Consider the following 27,012-nt stretch of genomic DNA (forward strand, 5'->3'; position numbering starts at 1 on the left):
CAATACTGACTTGTAACAGACCCAGCAAGCCACTGTTGTGATCAAAACAAAACATGTCCGACAAATACATATATTCCACACAGCGATCTTAGAGCTACGATGACTGTAAGCTCACGTTAAAATATGCGAGTTATGATCACTTTAGTGCTAAGATTGCTTTGTGGAACGCAATGCTTGCTAGCACTAGTCCAAAACTCCAAACCACAATTCATGAGTGAGTGAGTGAGTTGGGTTTAACGCCGCTTTTAACAGTATTCCAGTTATATCGCGGCTTGTCAGCTTAATGTGGGAGGAAAGCCCGAAGTGATGCAGGTCTCTGACGTTTATCACTTCGGTGAAACCCACGAGCACGGGTATGGTGCTGACAAACCTTGAAACATAATCGGGGCGAACCGGGATTCGAACCCACAATCATAGGTTTCTGGTGTGCCCAAGGGACGCAACTCTGCACAGCGAATCGCGGCGCCTTAGACGACTGGGCCACCCGTGCCCCCCCACAATTCATGAACCGCAAGGAAGTATCTATTGGACAAGTCACGATTACTAAAATTTGGCAGTTTTTCGAACATGAATTGACATAAGGAATTGTGACTGAAATGAGTTTCGGTACCCCACTGTATTTTAACTCATTCTAACGTCATGGGCCATGTTCCGCAAAGCGATTGTAGCGTTAAGACGATCTTAACTCTGACACTTTAACACAGACTTACAGCACTCATGATCGCTGTGAGGAATGGGTTCCTGATGTAAGTAAGTTAAAATTCCATACCATTTATTTTTTCTTATCAGCAACTGTTATCAAGCTCACAAAAATCTATTACACTCAAGCATAAATAGGTTGATATTAAACATGATCATGAAATGAACCTGCAAGGAACTACAGAAATGAGAAAAAAACCAAATAGAATGTGAGTGTCAGTGAATTCAGTCCCATGTCTTTCACTACTGTCAGAATATACACATAATATTACTTCATTTACTGTATAGAACAGCTATATTGTTTGTATCACAACAGCAGGGCCTCAGGTGTTGTGAGTTACGCTGTGTATATACAATAGTGAGACAGATAAACAAATATACAAAGACTGGAGTAATGTCCTGGGTCCACTTGCACAAAGCGATCTTAGCGCTAAGACTATTGTAAGCCTATGTTAAAGTATTGGAGTTACGATCATCTTAGCGCTAAGATCTCTTTGTGCAAGTGGGCCCTGATCTGATGCAGGCCGCTGTCGGCACAACCATACAACCCCCGGACCTTTAAACCTCCAGTGGCGTCATCCTATTGTTCTCCAGTGGGTTTATCTCATAAAGAGGGATTCTATAATATCCTCAGGATTTCATATAATATCCCGAGGATTTTAAACAATGTCTCAGGGATTTTATTGATATAACTTCCGTTTAGATTTTCTTTAAATTTTTTCTTTATATTCCCGTGGATGGAACACGCAACCTTTGTATCTGTACCCCAGTCAGTGTGCCACAAGTCTACAGAGGCGCTGATAAATGGTTTTAAGAACGTCTTTTTGAAGTACCGTACGCCAGCAACAGATATTTACGCCTGTTTCCTAAGGTTCCTGGAAAATATGTTTGAAACATAAAAATGTTGATAAATGTTGTTTTAATGTTCTTTTTTGATTTGTAAGTTACATAAAACACTTCGTCTCGGGGTTTTATGACATTTAAACCCTTATCTTTGGAACAAAACTGATTGCTTTTATACCATGGAAAAGCGTTTAAATATCATAAAAACCCTCGGACGTGCTTTATCCTGTGTTAGAGACTATTATACAAAATACAGCCATTGTATTAGCTGTAACTGTAGATTATCTGTAATAAACTGACAGCTTACTGACCTACTTTCTGTATTACAAATTGTAAGCTCTGCATTAATTCATAGCATGTGCATTATGGCTGTCGTGGCTACAACGATCATATCACACAAAATGCATGTGCAGTACAAATATATGGGCCAGTACAAATGCAGCATGGTCATTGAAACAAGAAATTGAGGATTCGCATGTTTTACAAATGTGCCGCATAAAATTTCCATGCATTACATTTGTGTTGTATTTATTCCTGGTTATTTATTGACTTATTTGAATTTTCAGGCTGTATAGTTTATCTGATTATGCAGTATTTTGTTGCGTCAGTTAACGCATACTTAACTTAACATCTGTTACAAATAAGGATGTTAGTCGGCTTCACCAGCTTGTTTATATATGCAACGAAAGTCCAGTTACTTGTGCAAAATTCAAAACATACACAGTGGAGTTGGGGCTGTACGGTTGTGGTAACAGCAAGGTTCTAGCATACAGATACACCACGTTTAAGACTCTATACATACAAACTAACTATATAGGAGTACATATCACATACCACTCAAACATTGATAAGGATATGCATGTAATAAAGTGCACTAAATTGCTTGAGGAAGGGTGTCATGCAGGAACATAATCTCTCATCAGGTGCGTGTTTGTACCCCATTCTCCAAGCAGTGAACAATAACGCAAGGTGGCCGTTTCGTGACCCTAATGTTGAATGTGAGAGAAAGAAGGGCTCCCTTGATTAGAAAAAAACCATTGGAGCCACCTCAACATTAAAATGAAGTCTGACACATTCCATGTACGTGACTAATTCACTGTCGTCAGTTCATGGTTGAACCACTGTTGATGCAATATTATAATTTTAACTCACTCATTTTGTAGGTGTTTATCACAAAGTGAGTGAGTGAGTGAGTGAGTGAGTGAGTGAGTGAGTGAGTGAGTGAGTGAGTGAGTGAATGAGTGAGTGAGTGAGTGAGTATGGTTTAATGCCGCTTTTAGTAATATTCCAGCCACATATCGGCAGGGGCACCACAAAACGGCTTCACACATTGTACCATGTGGGGATTCAAACCGGATCTTCGGCGTGACGAGCAAACACTTTAACCACTCGGCTACCCCACCACCCAGATTATCAAAGTAAAGTTGGTTCTAGCTGCCATATCCTTAGCAATCACTGAGTGGTATAAGTATTGGTATTTACAACACAGTCTACATGACACAATACTATACACTTCAGCAGTATGGTACCACAGATTTGGTATCAAGGGTGGAGACCCTATCTCAGGGTAGTTATATACACAATGTACACAATCCAAAAAATATACTCTTTGAGATCACAATAAATATCACTCTGCATATTAGGACAGTCCAGCAGTATATACATGACTTCAAACAACAAACATTATGTGCCGCTTGAAGAAAACAAATTGTTAAATACAATGATTATGTTAACATTAGTTATAATAAAATTGTCCATGATTCAAAGATAACTAATTTGTTTAGTTAGGTAAAACATTAAGTGAATTTGAAGTTAAAAAAATTTGAGTTCTGATCAGAAATGACTTCTCAAACTAACAATAAATTGTACTTGAATTTCAGTGAACAATAAAATTACTTTGATAAATCGACATAGCTGGATTTTGTTAAATGGTTTAATGAAACAATTATTGGCATAAAAAATGGCAGCAGGCCAGGAAGAAATAGAATATTGCATTTTTCTATTTACTTTCGTCAGGTATCACATAAGATCAGAACAGATTGATCAAATATCACACTAAGATAATCACAGAAATGCTCTGCACATTGCACAAGATCACACTCAACTTCAGGATTGATCAAAACAGCTTTTAAGTACACTTGTCGCAGTAAATACTTCAACGTCCATACAAATGTACAGAAATTGAGCAAAAAAACTAAAACTACATTGAACAATTACAGCAAATCTTTGGAGTAAAATTTAAAGCACTTCATAAGTACAAAATCTCATTTGCAGCAGTCAAAATCTAAAAACACATATAAAATATATAGAGATATATATCGCTAACTGAGTTTAAAATCCTCAACTGGCAATGACTTCCATTTGTTTCTTGACCTTTGTATGGTGGATGAGATCAGGTGACTGGGAGCTCAAGGTCATCCCTGCAGTGTGGCTGATGATTGGCTGAGTGTATGACCTTTGAAGGTCAAATCCTGTGTTGTCTACTGGCCCCCAGACGTCTGGGTCGTCTGGAATGCGGAAGAGATGGTTGTCTCTGTCATCTGCTGAGAGAGGATTGATTTCCCTCTTCCACAGATTGTTCCTGTTTGTGTGGTAGACACTGCAAAGAAACAAGATATAGCATTCGCCTTAAACTTAGGACATTGCATTTAACAGTATTTACACTGCATGCCAACTTAATGTGCCAGCCAACAGGACAAGACATTTATCATTTTGCTGGAACACACACGTAACCGTATGGAGAAATATACAATGGATCACTGGGAGAGTCTGGGATTCACATATATCTTCAGCATATACTGGCACAGCTAAGGGACACAACTCTACAATGCAAATTGTTACACCTTCAACTACTGGGCCCTTGAACCCCTGAACGAGGGAGAGTTCATCCAAATTACAATATTACTACTCAGTCACTACCAGATGAGAAATGTAACTATCCATAGTTGAAATTATTGCAGCCAAGCAATCAACATGTTTGTTGCATTGTACAATAAGCAGACGGCATGTTGATGAAGTGTCCAAAGGGTTTATAGGGCTTAATGCAGTGGCCAGGGGAAAATCAAGTGTTGGTCCCACAAACCAGTGGTTGATCGCATTGGGCAATGATATATGCTATTGAAGTATGATGGCACAAAACAGCCTTGCTAGATATGTGACTACCAGATTTCAGTAGCGTCTTATTCCTATTCTGCTTCCGAATCATCATCCTGGGCAGGTGAAAAGCAATGGTCGCTTTATGGAAACAAATCTTTTCAAAGCTGTTAACAATCTTTCCACATAAAAATAAAATTCATTATCAATAGTACCCAACGTGTTACTCACTTGAAATCCTGGCCCTTGAGTCTGGCAATCCTCTGATGCTCATAGTCAAACACAGGAATCTTATTCTTCTCAAGCTGCCATCGTCTTCCCTCGAACGGTCCGGGTTTGAATCCCCTGGTACTCTCCATCCCTTCCCCTCTGACTGCTGGGTAGATGGGAAGCCCTGCCGCCCGAGCATCTGTGTCCACGCTCGGGTTGAGCACAACGCTGAGAGGTGGGATCTCATTCAAGGCGAGGCCAGGACGCCTCAGAGTAAACTTGGCTGGGGAATCTTTGAGAAGACCTCGGAGTCTGTCCACCTGGTTACTGGAGTAGAACCCAAGACCTTTCATCTCTGTTTCTGGCAGGCATCTATGTGCATAGTGACGTATGTCATCCACAACGATCTTGGATCTCCATGAAGAAAGATCCTGGTTCTTAGCTGCCAGTTTCTCCTGACGAAGCTTCTCTCCGGCAAGATGAATGGTGACTGGCTCGTTACCAAAACGTGGTGGTGGACGGCGGTAGAGTTCAAGGTCGACTCGCCTGTAGTCCCATGGATAGTTATCTCGAGATAACGGAGGTTGTAGGATGTTGACATGAAGCAGATTCTCCCGCCAGGGCTGTAAAAATAAACAATTTTAGATCAGTCCAAAATATTTCAAACATTTGATGAATGATGAGTGTATCCTGTAAAAAATATAACAGAAAACTGAAAGTACAGTGGTAGAGGCTTCTCTTTTTCCAAAATGGAGTGAGTGATTGCTTGTTAACGTATTGCTTTATGCCACATCAGCAGTTTTGCAGCTTTCACAGCATCACACAAGAACATAAGCTTAATGCATATTTGTTTGATTGAATTAAACCAAATGACCATTTTGTCATGGCTTATATATCCTTGTTTAATACAGAAATGTGATGGAATGTCACATAATACATCAGCATTTAATCATTAAGGACAAAGTGTTTTTCATGTAGATCTATGTTACCTATTGATTGGACCATGAAAATTGAATGTAAACTCTTTGGTGTTAGTGTAAATAATGCGTAAATTGGCATGGGCTAAGTGATGGTATATTCAGTTTGTATTGTGATACAGCCCAGTTTGGGACAGAAAATAAGCCAGTTTTAAGGTGCCTAGTCTCTTGAAAACCTGTCTACACCTGTAAATTAAAATAATTCTAATGGGGAAATAAAGTACCAAAGAGTATGTCATCATTACCCCATGAAGTTCCTGAGACCGAGCCTCGTCAGGGCGTTTAGGGTGAATGTTGCTATCCTGCATGCTCTTCATCCCTGGGTACACGAAGCCGGACTCGGTCCTCCACTGAGCCTTGGCCTTATCTTCAGCCTCCTTCTGGAGAGCCTCGGTGTTGACGGGGACGACAGTCATGGAGTGGTGGTAGTCCTGGCAGTAGGTGTGTCTGGTGTCCGGGTTCTGGAGGGCAAGCATCAGGACATCAGTTGTGTTTCCATATACGAGGTAGGGGTGAGTTCGGGAGGTGAAATGGGTTTAAAGTCTGGTTCGTGGTTATTGCACTTATGTAAGAAATAAATGATGAGTGGGAGTTGTTTATCGTACCCTGCAGGGAGAATAAACCATGAGGGGCGTATTTATCATACAATAAAACACTGCAGGGAGAATAAACCATGAGAGGCACATTTATCATACAATAAAACACTGCAGGGAGAATAAACCATGAGGGGTGTATTTATCATACAATAAAACACTACAGGGAGAATAAACCATGAGGGGTGTATTTATCATACAATAAAACACTGCAGGGAGGAGAAACCATGAGGGGCGTATTTATCATACAATAAAACACTGCAGGGAGGAGAAACCATGAGGGGCGTATTTATCATACAATAAAACACTGCAGGGAGGAGAAACCATGAGGGGCGTATTTATCATACAATAAAACACTACAGTGAGAGTAAACCATGAGGGGCGTATTTATCATACAATAAAACACTGCAGGGAGAATAAACCATGAGGGGCGTATTTATCATACAATAAAACACTACAGGGAGGAGAAACCATGAGGGGTGTATTTATCATACAATAAAACACTGCAGGGAGGAGAAACCATGAGGGGTGTATTTATCATACAATAAAACACTGCAGGGAGGAGAAACCATGAGGGGTGTATTTATCATACAATAAAACACTGCAGGGAGGAGAAACCATGAGGGGTGAATTTATCATACAATAAAACACTGCAGGGAGGAGAAACCATGAGGGGCATATTTATCATACAATAAAACACTACAGGGAGAGTAAACCATGAGGGGCGTATTTATCATACAATAAACCACTACAGGGAGAATAAACCGTGAGAGGTGCATTTATCACACAATAAAACACTGCAGGGAGAGTAAACCATGAGGGGCTTATTTATCGTACAATATAACACTGCAGGGAGAATAAACTATGAGGGGTGTATTTATCATACAATAAAACACTGCAGGGAGAATAAACCATGAGTGGCGTATTTATCATACAATATAACACTGCAGGGAGAATAAACCATGAGGGGCGTATTTATCGTACAATACCAGGAGCGAGCTCATCTACATCCATGGGGAACAACTAACTAGACACTTCCCTCTCAAAATTAACGTCGTCCAATATTTGACATAAAGTTATGAACGCAAATTCAAATTACCAGAAATGTGTCATGATAGATCAATGTTTTATCAATGAAATAAACCAGGCTTCATTGTTCTTTGCAATTTTTTGCGTAGCTATCTTATATATTGTGCTAATCCACAGAGATACCATGCTGCAGTTTAATATGGACACATTATTCTGACCCTGATCTGACCAGCCCTTGTTTTATCCCATCAATGCTGAGTGCCTAGCAGGGTCACAACTACCATATTTTACGAGAACGAGAATGTGTACTTTACTAGGAAAGTGTTATCCCAAATATAACATTTGTTACATTATACCATATTTTAGCATCTACTACACCCTAACACCCCCACACCCCCGCTGCAAACTCCCACGACTCCAACCCTCCCACTACACACGCATACAGCCACCCACCTACACCCACACCCACACCCACCCACACCCCCACACCCACACACACATCCACACACTGCACTCCTTCTCCGAAGGACTCACCGAGGCCAGACTCTTGCGTAGCTTCTCCCGACCGAGCTCTGTGGAGTTGAGAGTCTGAGAGCTGTAGTTGTGGGCCGTGGTGACGTCGGCCTTGATGGTCTGAGGCCTGTTCCGGTCACGCTCCAGCTTGTTCTTGATGCTCTGCTCCTGCACATCGTCCTATGGGGAGCAACAGGTACATCAGCCAAAAGTCAAATAGTAAAGCAAATCAGCCTCGTGGGAAGAATTCAATGTATTTGTGATAGTCAGGACCACAGATAATGTCTGGTATTAAACATGCTGTCTGCGCTGACTGCAGTAAATCTGCAAAACTATAGTAACAGAGTACCGTATATCGCTGTGTATAAGGCGAGTTTTTCGTACCTAAAATGAGGGGGCTAAGAAGGGGGGTCGTCTTATACACGGAGTCGAAGATCTCACATTTTTTTCCACTGGCGATGTCAACCGGCGTCCGATAGCCAGCCCAGCATTTGACAATAAAACTTCGCATTTCGTCCTAAATAACTGTTCCAATAACTATTTCCATACATAAACATGATTTGTATCTCTTTTCCTTGAATAAAGTTTAATAATTTCTGCAAATAAAGTTGAAATGACCCTCTCCTCGATGCAGATTGTCAAACCAGCTGACACGGTAAAACAATCAACATCCGTGAGTAGAGAGCCGGAAGTACCGGTAATCATTTGCATATTGCACATGTGACCTAACATGTGATAACCGGTGAAGCTGAAATCAATTCCCGCTGTTTTTACAGTTGTATTAACAAGTGTTGGAGACGGTGTGTACAAGTGATTGTGGAATAAACACGCTGAATGTGAAGCAAACATAAGCCTAGTTAGTTACAACATAGTTAATTGGCGATTAAATTACTCACCATTGTCTCTTATATGTTATTACTTCATATATGAATTTTATTTTACGGGCACCAATTTGGTGTCGTACCGTGTAAACACAAAATGGCGACGTGTGCCGGAGTTACACACGCGACCTATCATTGTAGAAAAAAAACAATGCAAGATAAACATATTTTTATTGCATATATAAGGTTTGTGTGCGCACTTGTGATGTGTGCGAAATTCGCATCAGTCGGAAAGCGCACATTAAATCTCCAAAGTAACTAACTAACTGATTTGTGATGTCCGTGTGCGAAATACGCTACAGAGCACGTTAAATCTTCTACCGGTATATCAGTCAGACTTGTGATGTGTTTCATTCCAGGTCGCCTTATACACGGAGTATAGGATTTTGGGTTGATTTTTAAGGCGTGTACAGGGGGTCGTCTTATACGTGGGGTCGCCTTATACACAGCGATATAAGGTATTTTTCACATTTTGTTCATTTCTTTATATCCTACATTCTTGTTTCTGTGAAGATTCAGGGGTAGAATAGGTCTTCAGCAACCCATGCTTGCCGTAAAAGGTGACCATGCTTGTCGTAAAAGGTGACTATGCTTGCTGTAAAAGGTGACTAAGCTTGTCGTAAAAGGTGTCGGGATCGGGTGGTCAGGCTCGCTGACTTGGTTGATGCATGTCATCGATCCCAATTGCGTTGATTGATGCTCATGATATTAATCACTGGATTGTCTGGTCCAGACGATTATTTACAGACCGCCGTCATATAGCTGGAATATAGCTGAGTACGGCGTTAAACAACAAACCAACCAACCAACCAATCCATTCCAGAATCAGCATGCTTTTAAATTACAAATGGAACTGAACCAACATCTAGGTGTCAAATACAATGATAAAAATCAAAACATTAAACTGAATACAGTTTGTCTGGGCACATGCAGTTTACAGTCATGATGTCACAAAGTAATGTACATAATCCTTATGAAGTGTCTCTTGTGCTCTTAACTGAATTAAGTGTATGGAACAAGACTGACGAGAAGGGTTGCTCCTGAAAAGGATATGTACCTAAGAAACTGAACCACTAATAGTTTATCAAATAGTATATGCAGACTTAATCTACACTTATAAAGACATATACAGTGGTCCCTCGCTACAACGCTACCAATGGGGTCCAAATAATTGGTGGGCGTTATAGACGATGAGCCGTTTAACCGAGGCCGAGGCAGGGGAGCGTGCTCGGCAAATCTCAAATCATCAATATGTGTTTATCTCACGTCACGTCAAAATAGTATATATTTTTATGGACCTAGATCTACCTGTAATATCATTCATTTATTAAATCTGTCACATTTCACAATGTCTGAAATACGTATTCCATTTCAATTTATCATCTTTTATCGATAAATTAAAAAATTATTCACTATTTCCCGCGATGTTATTGAAAATAAAATTCTCGGACACACATTTCGGACACACATCGAACATGTCAAAGAGCAAAATAAAGACGTTTTAAGCAAATCTTTAAATATATTATACAAAGTGATAAATAAAATATGTCCTAAGCACCCTATTCCCCAAATACAGTAAACTACGTTTATAACGAACATGCTTATAACGAACTACGATTATTACAAACTAAAAATAGTGGTCCCTTTGAGTTCGTTTTAACCGCAGTTTACTGTATTTGGGGAATAGGGTGGATAGGAAATATTAACAAAACAAACCATCTCAAAACAGATTCGAATAAAGGTCTTCAAACATTGGTCTGAATGCCTGCAATTACTGCCCAGCATCATGATTTACGTCTTTTAAATTCGAAAGATTATTTCAAGAGTCTGAAAATAAATAACATGTGTTTACACATCCCCATATAGTTTAGTTAGGAGATAAACATGCTGTGTTTTCAATGCAGAGCTTACCTGTAGATTTAACCGCGCTAAATTGAATTTGGAACAGAATTCTATAAATATTAGCTTATGCGGTGCTGCGGCTGCCAAATCGGCTGTTTCAATCAGAGGGGTTTATTGTGATTTAACCACCTTTGACTCACCAATCAGAATCAAGTAATGTCCAAATTGATGGTAGAATACACAATAACCTGAGTCACTGGTATGGCTACTGACCATGTTCTCCTTGAGGTAGTTGTGGTGCTGTCTCTGGCCATCCCTGTCAGCGATACCTGCCACGTACTCCAGGTTGAAGTTGTCGATGGGGGTCCATTCCCGACTGGTGAAGGGGCGGGGTGCAGACGGCCTCTCCTCTATGGTAACAGCCTCCTTCTCAACCTCTGGCTGCAGCTCTGTAACACAAATAGTCCCTTGTATCACCATCCAGGAAGAAAGTTGGTTGGTTTGTTGTTTAACGCCGCACTCAGCAATATTCCAGCTATATGACGGCGGTCTGTAAATAATCGAATCTAGACCAGACAATCCAGTGATTAATATAAAGAGCATTGATCCACGCAATTGGGATCGATGACATGCATCAACCAAGTCAGAGAGTCTGACCATCCGATCCCCTTATGTCCATGAAGAAAGAGTTTTGGACTTGTAAAGATCCAGGTAGAGAATAGATCTTCAGCAACCCATGCTTGCCATAAGAGGAGACTATGCTTGTCATAAGAGGCAACTAACCAAATCGAGTCATCAGGCTCGCTGACTTGGTTGATGCATGTTATCGTATTCCAATTGCGTAGACTGATGCTCATGATATCAATCACTGGATTGTCTGGTCAAGACTCAATTATTTACAGACCGCCGTCATATAGCTGGAATATTGCTGAGTGTGGCGTTAAACAACAAACAAACAAACAAAATTGTACATCTTGTCTTGTAAAAGCCCATGAATATCATGGCAGGAAATGTGGATGGGCTTCACATGTCATAACATGTGGGAATGAAACCTAGGTCTTCAGTGTGACGAAAAAACACTCTGACCACAAGGCTACCCTACAGATCTACTCACAATGAAGGCCTGAATGATTAGAAGGGCATATGCTGAATACTCATGTCCTTCCTTATGAAACATCTCAACTAAATGATAGGATCTCGGCTATACAGAGCATCAGGATGTTTTCCCAACTTATAAAATAATTTCAAACAAGAGACATCAGGAGATGACATATCCCCCTGGTCTGGTGCAAGTCGGAATAACTTTTACATCAGCGACACACTTGAGTTAATACAACGTCTCTCAGAAAGACCCTGTTCAGATTCTGTGTTGAAATAGGTCCTCAGCTATGTTCTTGGTGAGGTGAGGTGAGGTGAGGTGAGGTGAGGTGAAATTGGGTTTAACGTCGCGTCCAAGATTATCGCACTTATATAGCGACGTGCATGCACGTGTGTATGTGTGGCTGCTTGTACTAGTCCGGACTGATGCCGATTTATAGTGCTAGCTCACTGAGATACCATGCCGCAGTTTAACATGAATACCCCACTCAGACACAGTATACTGACTCCGAGCCGACCAGTCCTTGTTTTAGCCCCTTAATGTCGAACGCCAGACAGGGTAACAACAAGTACCATCTTTTAACGTCTTTTGGTATGACGCGGCCGGGGATCGAACCCCGGACCTTCCGCTCTCCGGGTGGACGCTCTACCACAAGACCACGGAGGCGGCCTATGTTCTTGGAATAGGTCACTGGTGGATCAGGTTGTCAGGCTTGGTGACTTGATTGTTTGGATGACATACACCCTGATGACATGGACCATTCATCACATAGGCGGATCCGGAGGTAGGGTCCCCCCCACCCCTGTTGTAGGCAGTATAATTTTCTATTTGAGAGGATTTTGATAATTTGGACCTCTCCATTTTAATAATCCTGGATCACCCTTCACTCACAATATTGATCACTGGATTGTGTGGTCCAGACTTGAATATTTACAGGGCACTGTCATACAGCTGGAATATAGCTGAGTGCCATACACACACCCTACACACAGGACAGGTGTACTGTTGGTGTTTACCTTGGAAGTCCTCGGACGTGAATGGCACACCAAACTCCCTGCTCATGGAGATGACCATGTCGGCCGTGGGGAACAAGCTGTTTCTGATGGCATCGCGGAACTTCTTCAGTCTGCACAGCTGTGAGAGACACATAATGTTACAAGCATTTTCTAACAATTACACCAGAAGTGACATCTAAGTCAGGAGGGAATGTCACATAAGTGACCTGATATTTTCCAAAGTAACTTGATAAGTTTTACTAATAAACATTTCAAAGGTTTTCTCAAGTGAGAAAATGTGAAGTTACCAAACAATTGTTATCTTTGTGTATAATTCTAGGAATAGTACCTCTATTACACCAGTTTGACTGAGGTAACCAATGGTGAACAGTTCCACATGTACCACTGACCTGCTCTAGTTTGACCAAGGTAACCAACAGTGAACAGTTCCACCTGTACTACTGACCTCTAGTTTGCCCAAGGCAACCAACAGTGAACAGTTCCACCTCTAACACTGACCTGCTCTAGTTTGACCAAGGTAACCAACAGTGAGCAGTTCCACCTCTACCACTGACCTCTAGTTTGCCCAAGGTAACCAACAGTGAACAGTTCCACCTCTACCACTGACCTCTAGTTTGACCAAGGTAACCAACAGTGAGCAGTTCCACCTCTACCACTGACCTCTAGTTTGCCCAAGGTAACCAACAGTGAACAGTTCCACCTCTACCACTGACCTCTAGTTTGCCCAAGGTAACCAACAGTGACAGTTCCACCTCTACCACTGACCTCTAGTTTGACCAAGGTAACCAATAGTGAACAGTTCCACCTGTACTACTGACCTCTAGTTTGACCAAGGTAACCAACAGTGAACAGTTCCACCTCTACCACTGACCTCTAGTTTGACCAAGGTAACCAACAGTGAACAGTTGCACCTCTAACACTGACCTCTAGTTTGACCAAGGTAACCAACAGTGAGCAGTTGCACCTCTAACACTGACCTCTAGTTTGACCAAGGTAACCAACAGTGAGCAGTTGCACCTCTACCACTGACCTCTAGTTTGACCAAGGTAACCAACAGTGAACAGTTCCACCTCTACCACTGACCTCTAGTTTGACCAAGGTAACCAACAGTGAACAGTTCCACCTCTACCACTGACCTCTAGTTTGACCAAGGTAACCAACAGTGAACAGTTCCACCTCTAACACTGACCTCTAGTTTGACCAAGGTAACCAACAGTGAACAGTTCCACTCCTACCACTGACCTCTAGTTTGACCAAGGTAACCAACAGTGAACAGTTCCACCTCTAACACTGACCTCTAGTTTGACCAAGGTAACCAACAGTGAACAGTTCCACCTTTACTACTGACCTCTAGTTTGCCCAAGGTAACCAACAGTGAACAGTTCCACCTCTACCACTGACCTCTAGTTTGCCCAAGGTAACCAACAGTGAACAGTTCCACCTGTACTACTGACCTCTAGTTTGACCAAGGTAACCAACAGTGAACAGTTCCACCTCTACCGCTGACCTCTAGTTTGACCAAGGTAACCAACAGTGAACAGTTCCACCTCTAACACTGACCTCTAGTTTGACCAAGGTAACCAACAGTGAACAGTTCCACTCCTACCACTGACCTCTAGTTTGACCAAGGTAACCAACAGTGAACAGTTCCACCTCTAACACTGACCTCTAGTTTGACCAAGGTAACCAACAGTGAACAGTTCCACCTTTACTACTGACCTCTAGTTTGCCCAAGGTAACCAACAGTGAACAGTTCCACCTCTACCACTGACCTCTAGTTTGCCCAAGGTAACCAACAGTGAACAGTTCCACCTCTACCACTGACCTCTAGTTTGACCAAGGTAACCAACAGTGAACAGTTCCACCTGTACTACTGACCTCTAGTTTGACCAAGGTAACCAACAGTGAACAGTTCCACCTCTACCGCTGACCTCTAGTTTGACCAAGGTAACCAATAGTGAACAGTTCCACCTTTACTACTGACCTCTAGTTTGACCAAGGTAACCAACAGTGAGCAGTTCCACCTCTACCACTGACCTCTAGTTTGCCCAATGTAACCAATAGTGAACAGTTCCACCTGTAGCACTGACCTGCTCTAGTTTGACCAGGGCCTGGAAGCATGGTTTAGGGACCATGTCCCTGACGTACAGCAAGGACTGCTGGGTGATGATGGAGAGCGGCTCATGGAGCTTCACACGACACAGGTCAACGTCCAGGGGGCCATACAGGCGGCTGCTGAACAACATGTCCGAGTTGAACAGCACTGTCACATCTGTGAAGAAAACACAACAGGAATGAACGGAACACGTTTCAGAAATGAAATGTTAAATAGTGTACAATGAGTAAGTGAGTGTGTATGATATTATTGTCTGTGTAAGAGGTATGCCATCATGGCATAACATCTGACAGAGTTGTGTGGCTGGGGCAAGGCCTCCCACAGTACTGACCTGAGTCCTGTGGCTGGGGCAGGGCCTGTCACAGTATTGACCTGAGTCGTGTGGCTGGGGCAGGGCCTGTCACAGTACTGACCTGAGTGGGTTGGCTGGGGCAGGGCCTGTCACAGTACTGACCTGAGTCGTGTGGCTGGGGCAGGGCCTGTCACAGTACTGACTTGAGTGGTGGGGCTGGGGAAGGGCCTTGCAAAGTACTGACCTTAGAGGTGTGGTTGGGGCAGGGCCTCCCACTGTACTGACCTGAGTCATGTGGTTGGGGCAGGGCCTCCCACTGTATTGACCTGAGTGGTGTGGCTGGGGAAGGGCCTGTCACAGTACTGACCTGAGTGGTCGGGCTGGGGAAGGGCCTTGCACAGTACTGACCTGAGTCGTGTGGCTGTGGCAGGGCCTCCCACAGTACTGACCTGAGTGGTGTGGTTGAGGCAGGGCCTCCCATGGTACTGACCTGAGTGGTGTGGCTGGGGCAGGGCCTCCCATAGTACTGACCTGAGTCGTGTGGTTGAGGCAGGGCCTCTTACAGTACTGACCTGAGTGGTGTGGCTGGGGAAGGGCCCTGCACAGTACTGACCTGAGTCCTGTGGCTGGGGCAGGGCCTGTCACAGTACTGACCTGAGTGGTGAGGCTGGGGAAGGGCCTGTCACAGTACTTACCTGAGTGGTGTGGCTGGGGAAGGGCCCTGCACAGTACTGACCTGAGTCGTGTGGCTGGTGCAGGGCCTGTCACAGAACTGACCTGAGTAGTATGGCTGGGGCAGGGCCTGTCCCAGTACTGACCTTAGTCGTGTGGCTGGGGCAGGGCCTGTCACAGTACTGACCTGAGTGTTGGGGCTGGGTAAGGGCCTGTCACAGTACTGACCTGAGAGGTGTGGTTGGGGCAGGGCCTCCCACTGTACTGACCTGAGTGGTGTGGCTGGGGCAGGGCCTGTCACAGTACTGACCTGAGAGGTGTGGTTGGGGCAGGGCCTCCCACTGTACTGACCTGAGTGGTGTGGCTGGGGAAGGGCCTGTCACAGTACTGACCTGAGAGGTGTGGTTGGGGCAGGGCCTCCTACTGTACTGACCTGAGTGGTGTGGCTTGGGCAGGGCCTGTCACAGTACTGACCTGAGAGGTGTGGTTGGGGCAGGGCCTCCTACTGTACTGACCTGAGTGGTGTAGCTGGGGCAGGGCCTGTCACAGTACTGACCTGAGAGGTGTGGTTTGGGCAGGGCCTCCCACTGTACCGACCTGAGTGGTGTGGCTGGGGCAGGGCCTGTCACAGTACTGACCTGAGAGGTGTGGTTGAGGCAGGGCCTGTCACAGTACTGACCTGAGTCGTGTGGCTGGGGCAGGGCCTCCCACAGTACATGCACGGCCTTGTCCCGGAGTCCCTCCAACACAAAAAGATGCATGTTCCCGTCCAGCACCTGGAAGCCGGTGATGATGTCCAGCTCACGGCTCTCCTGCTGCTCTCTGTCAACACAAAACCATAGCCTGAGAAATCCAATATTGATTGACATAATACTTGTGGTATATGAGGTCAAAATCTCAAAAACTACCTAAACCAATATCACCTCAAAAACAATACTACATACAGGTGCACAGTACATTTTTATTGTTGGTGTTGACAATATGAATATAACACACTTGCCAGAAGCAATCTTATTCCTATTTGAGATGACTTGCTCACATTTTTTTATATTTTCCAGATGAGTGGTGAAAAATTACCTGAAAAAAAATACATTGTATACTTTTTTACTGATGCAGCAGGACCAAAGAACTGAAAAAATGTTTTTAAAATCTGGATTATTTAAGAGAAAAAAAGTGTGCACCTATCATTCAACAAGGCCCCCCCACACACAGTGTTACTAGAGCAATGCCTGTTGCAACTCCTTTGCTCTAACACAGACCATCTTCCCGAGGCAAGAGAGTTAACTGACTATAAAAGTCCAGTTTCCATCCTTGCCGAACTTGGCTGGAAATACTGGGCTCGATCGTAGCGCCACCAGTGGCTATTACCAGTTATGTCCTTTCTAAGCCTCTCCTATGGACCAATCAGATTCTACCTCTTGTATCACTTACGTTTGCTTCACACAAAATGGTGGCGCCCAGTCAGGACGATCTGATCAATAATCAAGATCTATATTGTGATAAAACGGGTCTTACATCGTGAAATGCATCAAATCACGTGAGCACCCTGCTTAAAAACAATATAAGATTTGGAAAATATCTGCTTACAACAAGTTGGCGGTGCACATGCTTTGAAAATCCTGCAATCGACCGAAATCTGCACGACAGTTTACGAACCGGATTTCGATTTCGGTGCGCGATTTTGATTAGACTATGCATCGACTCGTTAGTCCAGCCAAAATGTAACTCCATAATACCAGACTAGTTCGGCAAGGGTGGAAACTGAACTTTTATAGTCAGTTAACTCTCTTGCCTCGGGAAGATGAACACAGACAGACAGTATAGCTCTATGATCAATCTGTGCAAGTGGGCTGGTCTAACACAGACAGACAGTATAGCTCTATGATCAATCTGTGCAAGTGGGCTGGTCTAACACAGACACACAGTATAGCTCTATGATCAATCTGTGCAAGTGGGCTGGTCTAACACAGACACACTGTACAGCATTATGATCAATCTGTGCAAGTGGGCTGGTCTAACACAGACACACAGTATAGCTCTATGATCAATCTGAGCAAGTGGGCTGGTCTAACACAGACACACAGTATAGCTCTATGATCAATCTGTGCAAGTGGGCTGGTCTAACACAGACACACAGTATAGATCTATGATCAATCTGTGCAAGTGGGCTGGTCTAACACAGACAGAGAGCATAGCTCTATGATCAATCTGTGCAAGTGGGCTGGTCTAACACAGACAGACAGTATAGATCTATGATCAATCTGTGCAAGTGGGCTGGTCTAACACAGACAGAGAGCATAGCTCTATGATCAATCTTTGCAAGTGGGCTGGTCTAACACAGACACACAGTATAGATCTATGATCAATCTGTGCAAGTGGGCTGGTCTAACACAGACAGAGAGCATAGCTCTATGATCAATCTGTGCAAGTGGGCTGGTCTAACACAGCCAGACAGTATAGATCTATGATCAATCTGTGCAAGTGGGCTGGTCTAACACAGACAGAGAGCATAGCTCTATGATCAATCTGTGCAAGTGGGCTGGTCTAACACAGACAGACAGTATAGATCTATGATCAATCTGTGCAAGTGGGCTGGTCTAACACAGACAGAGAGCATAGCTCTATGATCAATCTGTGCAAGTGGGCTGGTCTAACACAGACAGACAGTATAGATCTATGATCAATCTGTGGAAGTGGGCTGGTCTAACACAGACAGAGAGCATAGCTCTATGATCAATCTTTGCAAGTGGGCTGGTCTAACACAGCCAGACAGTACAGCTCTATGATAAATCTGAGCAAGTGGGCTGGTCTAACACAGACAGACAGTATAGCTCTATGATCAATCTGAGCAAGTGGGCTGGTCCTGCTATTGCTTCTAGACATGATGTAGGAGAGTATGTTTACTGACGCTGAGAGCTTGTAGGTGGAGAGCGCGGCGTTGATGACGTGTTGCGGCATGTCGTCCAGCTCCAGGGCATGGGCGTTGATGCTGGTGATGAGGCTCTGGAGCTTGTGCAGCATCATCACATTCTTGTAGTCAAACAGGAAAACAATGCGGCCAAATGGACACTGAAACAATATGAGCCCATTTGTTCTCAAAACTTTCTATTTTTGTGCAAATCTTGTCAGTTTCGAAACAGAAGGTTTTCACTTTCCAAACTTGCCTGGTTCATATTAAATCGAAAGAAACATGGACCAGAGAGGCTTGGTGTCAACAAAATAAATAATACAGACAAATTATTAATAGGGATAGAGCAAGTTGGTATCACAATTTGTATTGGTGTGAGCAATCCTGTGTGGGAGGCCATTCTTTGCCTACATTAACATGACAACGATTTTAATGAACAGTGTTCCTGCTGACTTTTGAAACTGCCAGTCCCAGCGGACAGACAACAGTAAAAATTATCAGTCCCACCCAATTTTTGTCAGTCCCAACTTTGAACAAATAAAAATTATATGAAAATTGCTGACAAATTCATTGACATAATTTGTGAATTAACTTATTTAAATACTAGACATCATTCACATGAAGTTCAATCACAATTTTCTCTTTTTTCCTGAATATTGGTATTTCACTTTGGTTCAAGGCTAAGTCACTACAAATACATATTTAACCTTGAAACAAAGTGACATATTATTTCCTTAAAATAATACACTAATAATAGACAACGGGAAACCCTGATGATAACAGACAAGCTGACTTTGTTCGACAAAAAAATATTTATTTACTATGGTCAATGTTTTGTTGAACAACAAAGATTTTTAAGGTACTTTATTTGCCGGTCCACAGGGCCTGGCGGTCACAAGAATTACCGGTCCAAGCCTAATTTCACCACTGGTAATTACCGGTAAACGGGAACACTGGTGAATGACAAAAACACTGAAGTTTAATGGTGTCCCTTGAAAGTAGGGGCAGTCTTTCCCTGGGCAAAGCAATAGGTTATATTGAACCTGAATTCAATGACTGATGTAACAACTGCGTGTGTGTGTATTTGTTGTTTAATGCCACTCAGCAACATTTCAGCCATATGACGATGGACTGTAAACAATTGAGTCTGGACCAGACAATCCCGTGATTGATACAATGAGCACTGATACTGTCAGGGTATGTTGACAAGTTACCAACCAAGTCATCCGAGTCTGACCACCTGATCCATCTCTTATGACCAGCGTAGGATGCTGGGGACCAATTCTAACCCGGAATACCCACGATGACATAAAAATTGATCCATTATAGTGTTGCTCAATCTCATTAAAATCAGAGCTTAGTTTTCGCTACCACTAAACAATGATCTGAGGACATCCCATAATGGGTCACGCCAGAACGACCTTTCACGAACTTTGACCGACCAATAAAATGACTGACAAGAAATCGATATTGGCCAATCAGAAGGCATCTTCCCGAGGCAAGAGAGTTAACTGACTTTAAAAGTCCAGTTTCCATCCTTGCCGAACTAGGCTGGAACTACTGGGCTCGATCGTTGCGCCACCAGTGGCTATTACCAGTTATGTCCCTTCTAAGCCTCTCCTATGGACCAATCAGATTCCACCTCTTATATCACTTGCGTTTGGTTCACACAAAATGGTGGCGCCCAGTCAGGACGATCTGATCGATAATCAAGATCTATATTGTGATAAAACGGGTCTTACATCGCGAAATGCATCAAATCATGTGAGCACCTTGATTAAAAACATGAAAAGATTTGGAAAATATCTGCTTACAACAATTGGCGGTGCACATGCTTTGCAAATCCTGCAATCGACCGAAATCTGCATGACAGTTTACGAACCGGATTTCGATTTTGGTGCGCGATTTTGATTGGACTATGCATAGACTCGTTAGTCCAGCCAAAATGTAACTCCATAATATCAGCCTAGTTTGGCAAGGGTGCAAACTGGACTTTTATAGTCAGTTAACGAACTCTCTTGCCTCGAGAAGATGATCAGAAGGCAGCTTTCTCAGGCTTTACAACACAAGTTTCAAACTGGCGACTACCCTTCGAAACATATTTTGATGTATTCTCGATTAAGAAAATTAAAACTGATAAAAATAACATTCTGGAATGGTTTATAGATGGCCTAGATTGTAAGGATATAATTATAAAACCCGTAACTGTCGTTCGGAATACTACTCTGTTATTTCTTTCGATGTTGCATGATTAGAAAACACACTCCGTCCGTCACTTTTATGATCTGGTAAGCGACGCTCTGATTGGTTGGATGAAAGGTTGTTCTGACGTGACCCGTAATGGGATGTCCTTAGATCTTTGTTTAGTGATAGCGAGAACTGAGATCTGATTTTAATGAGATTGAGTTTTGCTTGAAAGGAGGGCAGGTGTTCCCTGGAAACCCAAACCGCTGGAGGCATAGCTTTACCCAGGGAAATTACTGACACCACCCTCCCTATAATATATGATCAGTCTCCAAATAATGTTCAAATTTATAACTTTAAAAAAAAAAAAAAATAGAAACTGAATTGAAACTCAACTACCCACCTCATTAGTGCTGAGTAAGGGTTCTTTGGCAGAGACACGAGATGGTGTTGTGAGGGGAAAAGCAAGTTCAATCTTCACTTTCAAAGTGGCGCTGGCATTCTGGTAGTGACCCGTGGACAGTGGGCGGTCAACTGATAGGTCAGAAAATAATCATGATTAGTATGGCAAAAGTAAAACACAAAAATCACAGAGTTGTCTCCCTTTGGTTGGGTACACATGAATCTGCTAGACCAAAAGAAAGGGAATTATTGTTCCTTATTTTGAACCTAACACAAGGTACTGTAAGGATTAAATGAATATTCGTTCCAAGGCATAAACTAGTAGAGGGATACTTATATTGATCATACAAAACTGGCATTCACAGGAGATATTGCTTGGGTTAGATCAAGCCAGATTTCCTTGTAGATGTCGCTAAAATGAAATTGCATTGCAATGCTTTGCAGACCATTGTGACGCCATCGGTTACCATGACATCACAATCAAATTACATTACTCTGCTACAGATTGAGTGAGTTGGGTGTAACACTGCTTTTAACAGTATTCCATTTATATCATGGCGTGTCAGCTTAATGTGGGAGGAAAGCCCGAAGTGATGCAGGTCTCAAGGACGTTTACCACTTTGGTGAAACCCACGAGCACGGGTATGGTGCTAACAAACCTAGAAACATAATCGGGGCGAACCGGGATTCGAACCCACAATCATAGGTTTCTGGCGTGCCCAAGGGACGCAACTCTGCACAGCGAATCGCGGCGACTTAGATGACTGGGCCACCCGTGCCCCCTACTCTGCTACTGTCCATTTTTCACTCAAGTTGCTGGTTAATACTGTTTACAAACTGAAAAAGTTGCAAGATTGACTTTTGATAAAAATTTATAACTTCTCAACAAGCCAACCAAGTCTACATATGAGCCAGAGGTACAAGATGTCTACCTGGCCCGTCCACAGCTCCAGCGATGCCGATGACCCGCCCGTCTGGCCTCGTCTCACTGCCCAGCATGTCCGGAATGGCTGCGTTCTGGATGGGCAGCTTCAGGTGCAGGTAGCGGTGGCCCAGCAGGAGTTCGGACAGGTCCACCTGGGCCAAGCCAGATGGGTCCCAGGGCTTGTTGCGGCCCTGGAATGGGTTGTGCAGAGTTCTGCGACCTGTGAAGGTGGAACAGAATGAGTGAGTGAGTGAGTTGGGTTTAACGCAGATTTTAACAGTATTCCATTTATATCGCGGCGTGTCAGCTTAATGTGGGAGGAAAGCCCGAAGTGATGCAGGTCTCAGACGTTTACCACTTCGGTAAAACCCACGAGCACGGGTATGGTGCCGACAAACCTAGAAACATAATAGGGGCCCACAATTCAAACCAACAATCATAGGTTTCTGGTGTGCCAAGGGACACAACTCTGTACAGCGAATCGCTCGCTTTAGACGACTGGGCCATCCGTGTGCGAATACAAGTGAGTGATGTCGCATGCCACAGTCAGCGTTATGAAACCGATATCGTGGAAGCCTATTTGAACCAGATAAACCCCTGTTTCATTGCATGAGGAAAGGTCAAAGAAAACAGAATATAATGACATACATACCTGATCTAAAGTTTAGTTGCCTCGTGTGAGCTACATGGGACACTTGAGACCTAATCAGATCAAGATTCCTCACATGAAGCGTGAAGGAAAAAGTCTTGGCTGTACAGTTAAATCACCTACCCTACAGCCCAGACTTAGCCCACAGTGACTATTTCCTGTTCCGGCAAAGGAAAGCTGCCCTACATGGAAGACGCTTCCAGGATGACAAGGACATAAAGGCTGCCACAGAGGCATGGTTAGAGGGCCAATCTGCGGATTTCTATAGAAGTGGTATTAAAAGCTTGAAGGACAAATGGAATAAGTGTACTGAGGTGAATGGATATTATTTTGAAAAAAAAAAGTGCAAAAGATATTCTGCGACTTGGTCTTATATTGAAGTTGCAAAACTTATTGAACGCCCCTCGTAACATGATGTTGAGACTGTACTGATGACAAGCAAAGGGCAATACCTGACTAACAAACTAATGGTTACCATGGAAACCTAATCTCTGGTAACGATCACTAGAACATCGGTAACTTACTGGTGACTGTGCCAACACTGCTGATCTTTTCATCTTCAAGGTCATCCCCGAACAATGTGGGCTTCAACTTGACATTCTCCTCCTTTCGGTCACGATCATGCACCTGGATCTCCAGCGCCGGACCGTTCAGGTACTCCCTTAGCTCGGACTGCTCCATGGTGCCTGAATGTGTTTAAATATGTCTTTACTCATCTCATCATGTTTATTGTAGCGTTTCAAGGCTAGATATTCAAAAGTATCCGAACTAGTTCATTAAGGACAAAAAAAACCCTGCACATTTTTTTATTCTGGGGAATCAGGATTTCTTTAAAAACCTGCACATTTTTATGACGATCCTAAAAACAAAACAAAATATCTCATTTTCCCCATCAGATACTTTTCTGTCATATGTGTAGCAGGGCGTGGAGTCATCCCACAGATGACATCCTTACCTTGTCAGCTTGCTGACGGCGTTTACCTCTTTGGTTATGTGGACAAGGCGTCTGACCTCGGATTAGAAGGTTTGGGTTCGAATCCCATCACAGGATTGGAAATTTATGGCCGCTACATATGCTTTGGGGTTTAATCATTACCAAAGCTCAAAATGTTCAAAAAGTTGACATATACATGACTTGTTCAACTTCACTTGAGAAAAAAAATATAAGATGCTGACCTTCCTCGTTTGTTTTTGTTCTCGTGAAAATTGTTAAAAAGTCCCCCCTTATCAGTTTGAAACAAGACATGCATGAGAAACATCTACTTATTCTTATTCAGCTGGACTTGGGACATCCATGTATCAGCTACTGACATACCAGTTATTGCAAGTCTTATTTGGGGGTGACCTTATGCTGTTCACCTGTTGGATGGGTTCGCAGATGCACAGCTGCCATGGCTACACACTCGTAGCATTGAGATCACTAAGGGGTCCTCAGTCCTGGAGGTTTCTGGCTATAGGTTTGTTATTTTCTATGAACGTTTCAGTTCACGCTTTTTTCTACTACCAGCATTATGACAAGGGCCCGTGACATATAACTACAACATAGTTAAGAACACAGCCTAGGGTATCAGCTATTCTGCATATTCACCTAGTCGGAGTAGATTTTAATATAAACACAATCTGAAAAGGACAAGACTTGATTAAATCTTTAAACTTGGTAAATTCAACATTTTAACACATGACAAGACACGCTAAGGGGAGATGTCAATGGTACTATTGAAAAAGCCACCTGTGTCATTGGATTTACTTCAATGCCAATTACTTTGCATGGATGACATACGACATTATAAGGTTTCCATACCTAGCAGGGCTACGCTGATGTCGTCCCAGTAGATGTTGCGAGCATGTTCTTTTCCCAAGGTGACGTGAACGGGCTGTTTGAAGAACTGGTATTTACAGTACACTGGCTTGCATCTGAAAACAGAAATATCTGCTTCAACACGCGTATGTACTTCTGGGTTTCATATTTCACAGCACACCTTAGACACCTTAGTTAACTGAACCTTTCTCTCCTATCAAGTAAGAACTCCTTTATTACTGTTTAATATTCATCACCTTCTCGAAACTTCAAAAAGATCTACATGACATTGATGATGTCACAGTTGAATTTGGGACAGGAATTCTGAACATGCAATATTTAAACAAGTGAGTGAGTGAGTATGGTTTTACGCCGCTTTTAGCAATATTCCAGCAATATCAAGGCGGGGAACACCAGAAATGGGCTTCACACATTGTACCCATGTCAGGAATTGAACCCAGGTCTTCGGGATGATGAGCGAACGCTTTAACCACTAGGCTACCCAACCGCCCCAGTAAAACTGAAGCAACTATAGGTCATTATTGCAAAAGTATAGAGAATTATGGTTAAGTCGGAGAAGAGCTGGAATCGTCAGTTTTATTTGAAGACACGTTGCATGTTCATCATAATGGTTAAACTAAGAGATCTGTGTCACATCTGGACCTCGTTACACATGTTGAAGACATGACAGTTGCCATCTGCCCAGGTCTTTGTTCTTGGCAAAATTGTCAAAAAAGATTAAGATGAAAGGCATGCGAAAAGTGATGTTTAATGAATATTGCTTGTTTATGTTCAAAGATTGACAAGCTAGCCTGGGTAATAACACTTCAAATCTTTACAATGTTTGATGGTTGACGTGACCTATCACAACTGAAAATGCCATATTTGGCATTTCCTGCTATTGATTTCAGGGTGGTTAGAATACATGTCAAGCATGTGCAAAGAAATTGCCATTATTTTATCAAACTGCTAATACCCCATACTATATCATTGTATTCAAAGTGAAGGTGAGGTGAGGTGAAATGGTGTTTAACATCGCATCCAAGGTTATTGCACTTATATAGCGACGTGCATGTGTGTGTGTGTGTGTGTGGCTGCTTGTACTAGTCCGGACTAGTGCCAATTGTATAGTGCTAGCTCACTGAGATACCATGCCGCAGTTTAACATGAATACCCCACTCAGACACAGTATACTGACTACTAGCTGACCAGTCCTTGTTTTAGCCCCTTAATGGGGAGCACAAGGCAGGGTAACAACAAGTACCATCTTTTAACATCTTTTGGTATGACATGACCAGGGATTGAACCCCAAACCCATGTGCTGATAAATGATTAGTGTTTAAAAACTTTCAAAGGTAAAATAACATGAATTTATTTCATGGTGTATTGTAGGATACAGCAAGACACTTATTTGGCAAACATTACTTTTATGACATGCAAACGAAACATTTGAGAAAGTCTTATTCTACCATGACATTTTAGAATTGATTTGGCCAGGAATCTGCTGATGAACACATCACAGTCAATGAAGATATTCATTTTTAACCCCTTCTTTCTCAAACCCTACCAGATGGAAATTTCAAATACATATTACATAAAAAAAGCTAAGACTGTATTTTTTTTTTAACAAAATTATATGTACATCAAGAGTAGCAATATACTAAACAGGTAATTGTTCAATCAATCACTAGGAGAGGGTATCCTAAAGTTCAATAATTCAATTTGTATTCCCAACATATATTCATGATACTTGGCTAATAATCTGTATATATTTTAAAATATTTGCTTATATATTGGCTAGTGACCAATCTCATTTAGCACCCCTTCCGATTGATCAATGTACATAAGACTTATTTATTCGCGTATATGCACTCGTGTGTTATATGCACCCTTAATTATGGGCAATTTCATTGTGGAAAAATATGTCTGTCGTACATAAACATTTCAGGCTGTCAGCATAAACCACGAAATTTGTCTTTCAAATCAGTTTTTTTTCACCAAAGTAATATTCTAATAAGAGCCCCCTATTACTAATTTTGAGTGCTCCCTGGGCGCTTATTACGTCGAATACAGTATTTGAAAATGTTGGCATTAGCAGTTGTGGAAATCTTTGCAGCAGAAATGTTATCCATTGTGCCATGTCAAAACAACACAACAGGAAACCTGTTGCGGACAAGGGGGCACGGGTGGCCCAGTCGTCTAAGGCGCCGCGATTTGCTGTGCAGAGTTGCGTCCCTTAGGCATGCCAGAAACCTATGATTGTGGGTTCGA

The 27,012-nt window shown here is 42.7% G+C and overlaps 1 protein-coding gene across 3 annotated transcripts in view; it reads right to left on the reverse strand.

The window, feature by feature from the left end:
• Nucleotides 1–383: 383 nt before the first annotated feature.
• Nucleotides 384–27,012, reverse strand: part of LOC124146111 — a 62,811-nt gene continuing 36,182 nt past the window's right edge. For all 3 annotated transcript variants that reach the window (XM_048387182.1, XM_048387181.1, XM_048387180.1), the window contains 13 exons: nucleotides 24,745–24,857; nucleotides 23,468–23,629; nucleotides 22,302–22,514; nucleotides 21,371–21,501; nucleotides 18,784–18,944; nucleotides 16,555–16,697; nucleotides 14,886–15,067; nucleotides 12,796–12,913; nucleotides 10,954–11,129; nucleotides 7,979–8,137; nucleotides 6,068–6,283; nucleotides 4,867–5,468; nucleotides 384–4,141 (listed from right to left, as the gene is read on the reverse strand). In XM_048387182.1, the coding sequence (XP_048243139.1) occupies nucleotides 3,883–4,141; nucleotides 4,867–5,468; nucleotides 6,068–6,283; nucleotides 7,979–8,137; nucleotides 10,954–11,129; nucleotides 12,796–12,913; nucleotides 14,886–15,067; nucleotides 16,555–16,697; nucleotides 18,784–18,944; nucleotides 21,371–21,501; nucleotides 22,302–22,514; nucleotides 23,468–23,629; nucleotides 24,745–24,857 (2,635 nt within the window). In that variant the 3' untranslated portion in view covers nucleotides 384–3,882. The remainder of the gene's footprint in view (nucleotides 4,142–4,866; nucleotides 5,469–6,067; nucleotides 6,284–7,978; nucleotides 8,138–10,953; nucleotides 11,130–12,795; nucleotides 12,914–14,885; nucleotides 15,068–16,554; nucleotides 16,698–18,783; nucleotides 18,945–21,370; nucleotides 21,502–22,301; nucleotides 22,515–23,467; nucleotides 23,630–24,744; nucleotides 24,858–27,012) is intronic.

Source organism: Haliotis rufescens, unplaced genomic scaffold (genome assembly GCF_023055435.1).
Source record: "Haliotis rufescens isolate VD_foot unplaced genomic scaffold, xgHalRufe1.0.p SCAF_68, whole genome shotgun sequence".
Taxonomy (NCBI): domain Eukaryota; kingdom Metazoa; phylum Mollusca; class Gastropoda; order Lepetellida; family Haliotidae; genus Haliotis; species Haliotis rufescens.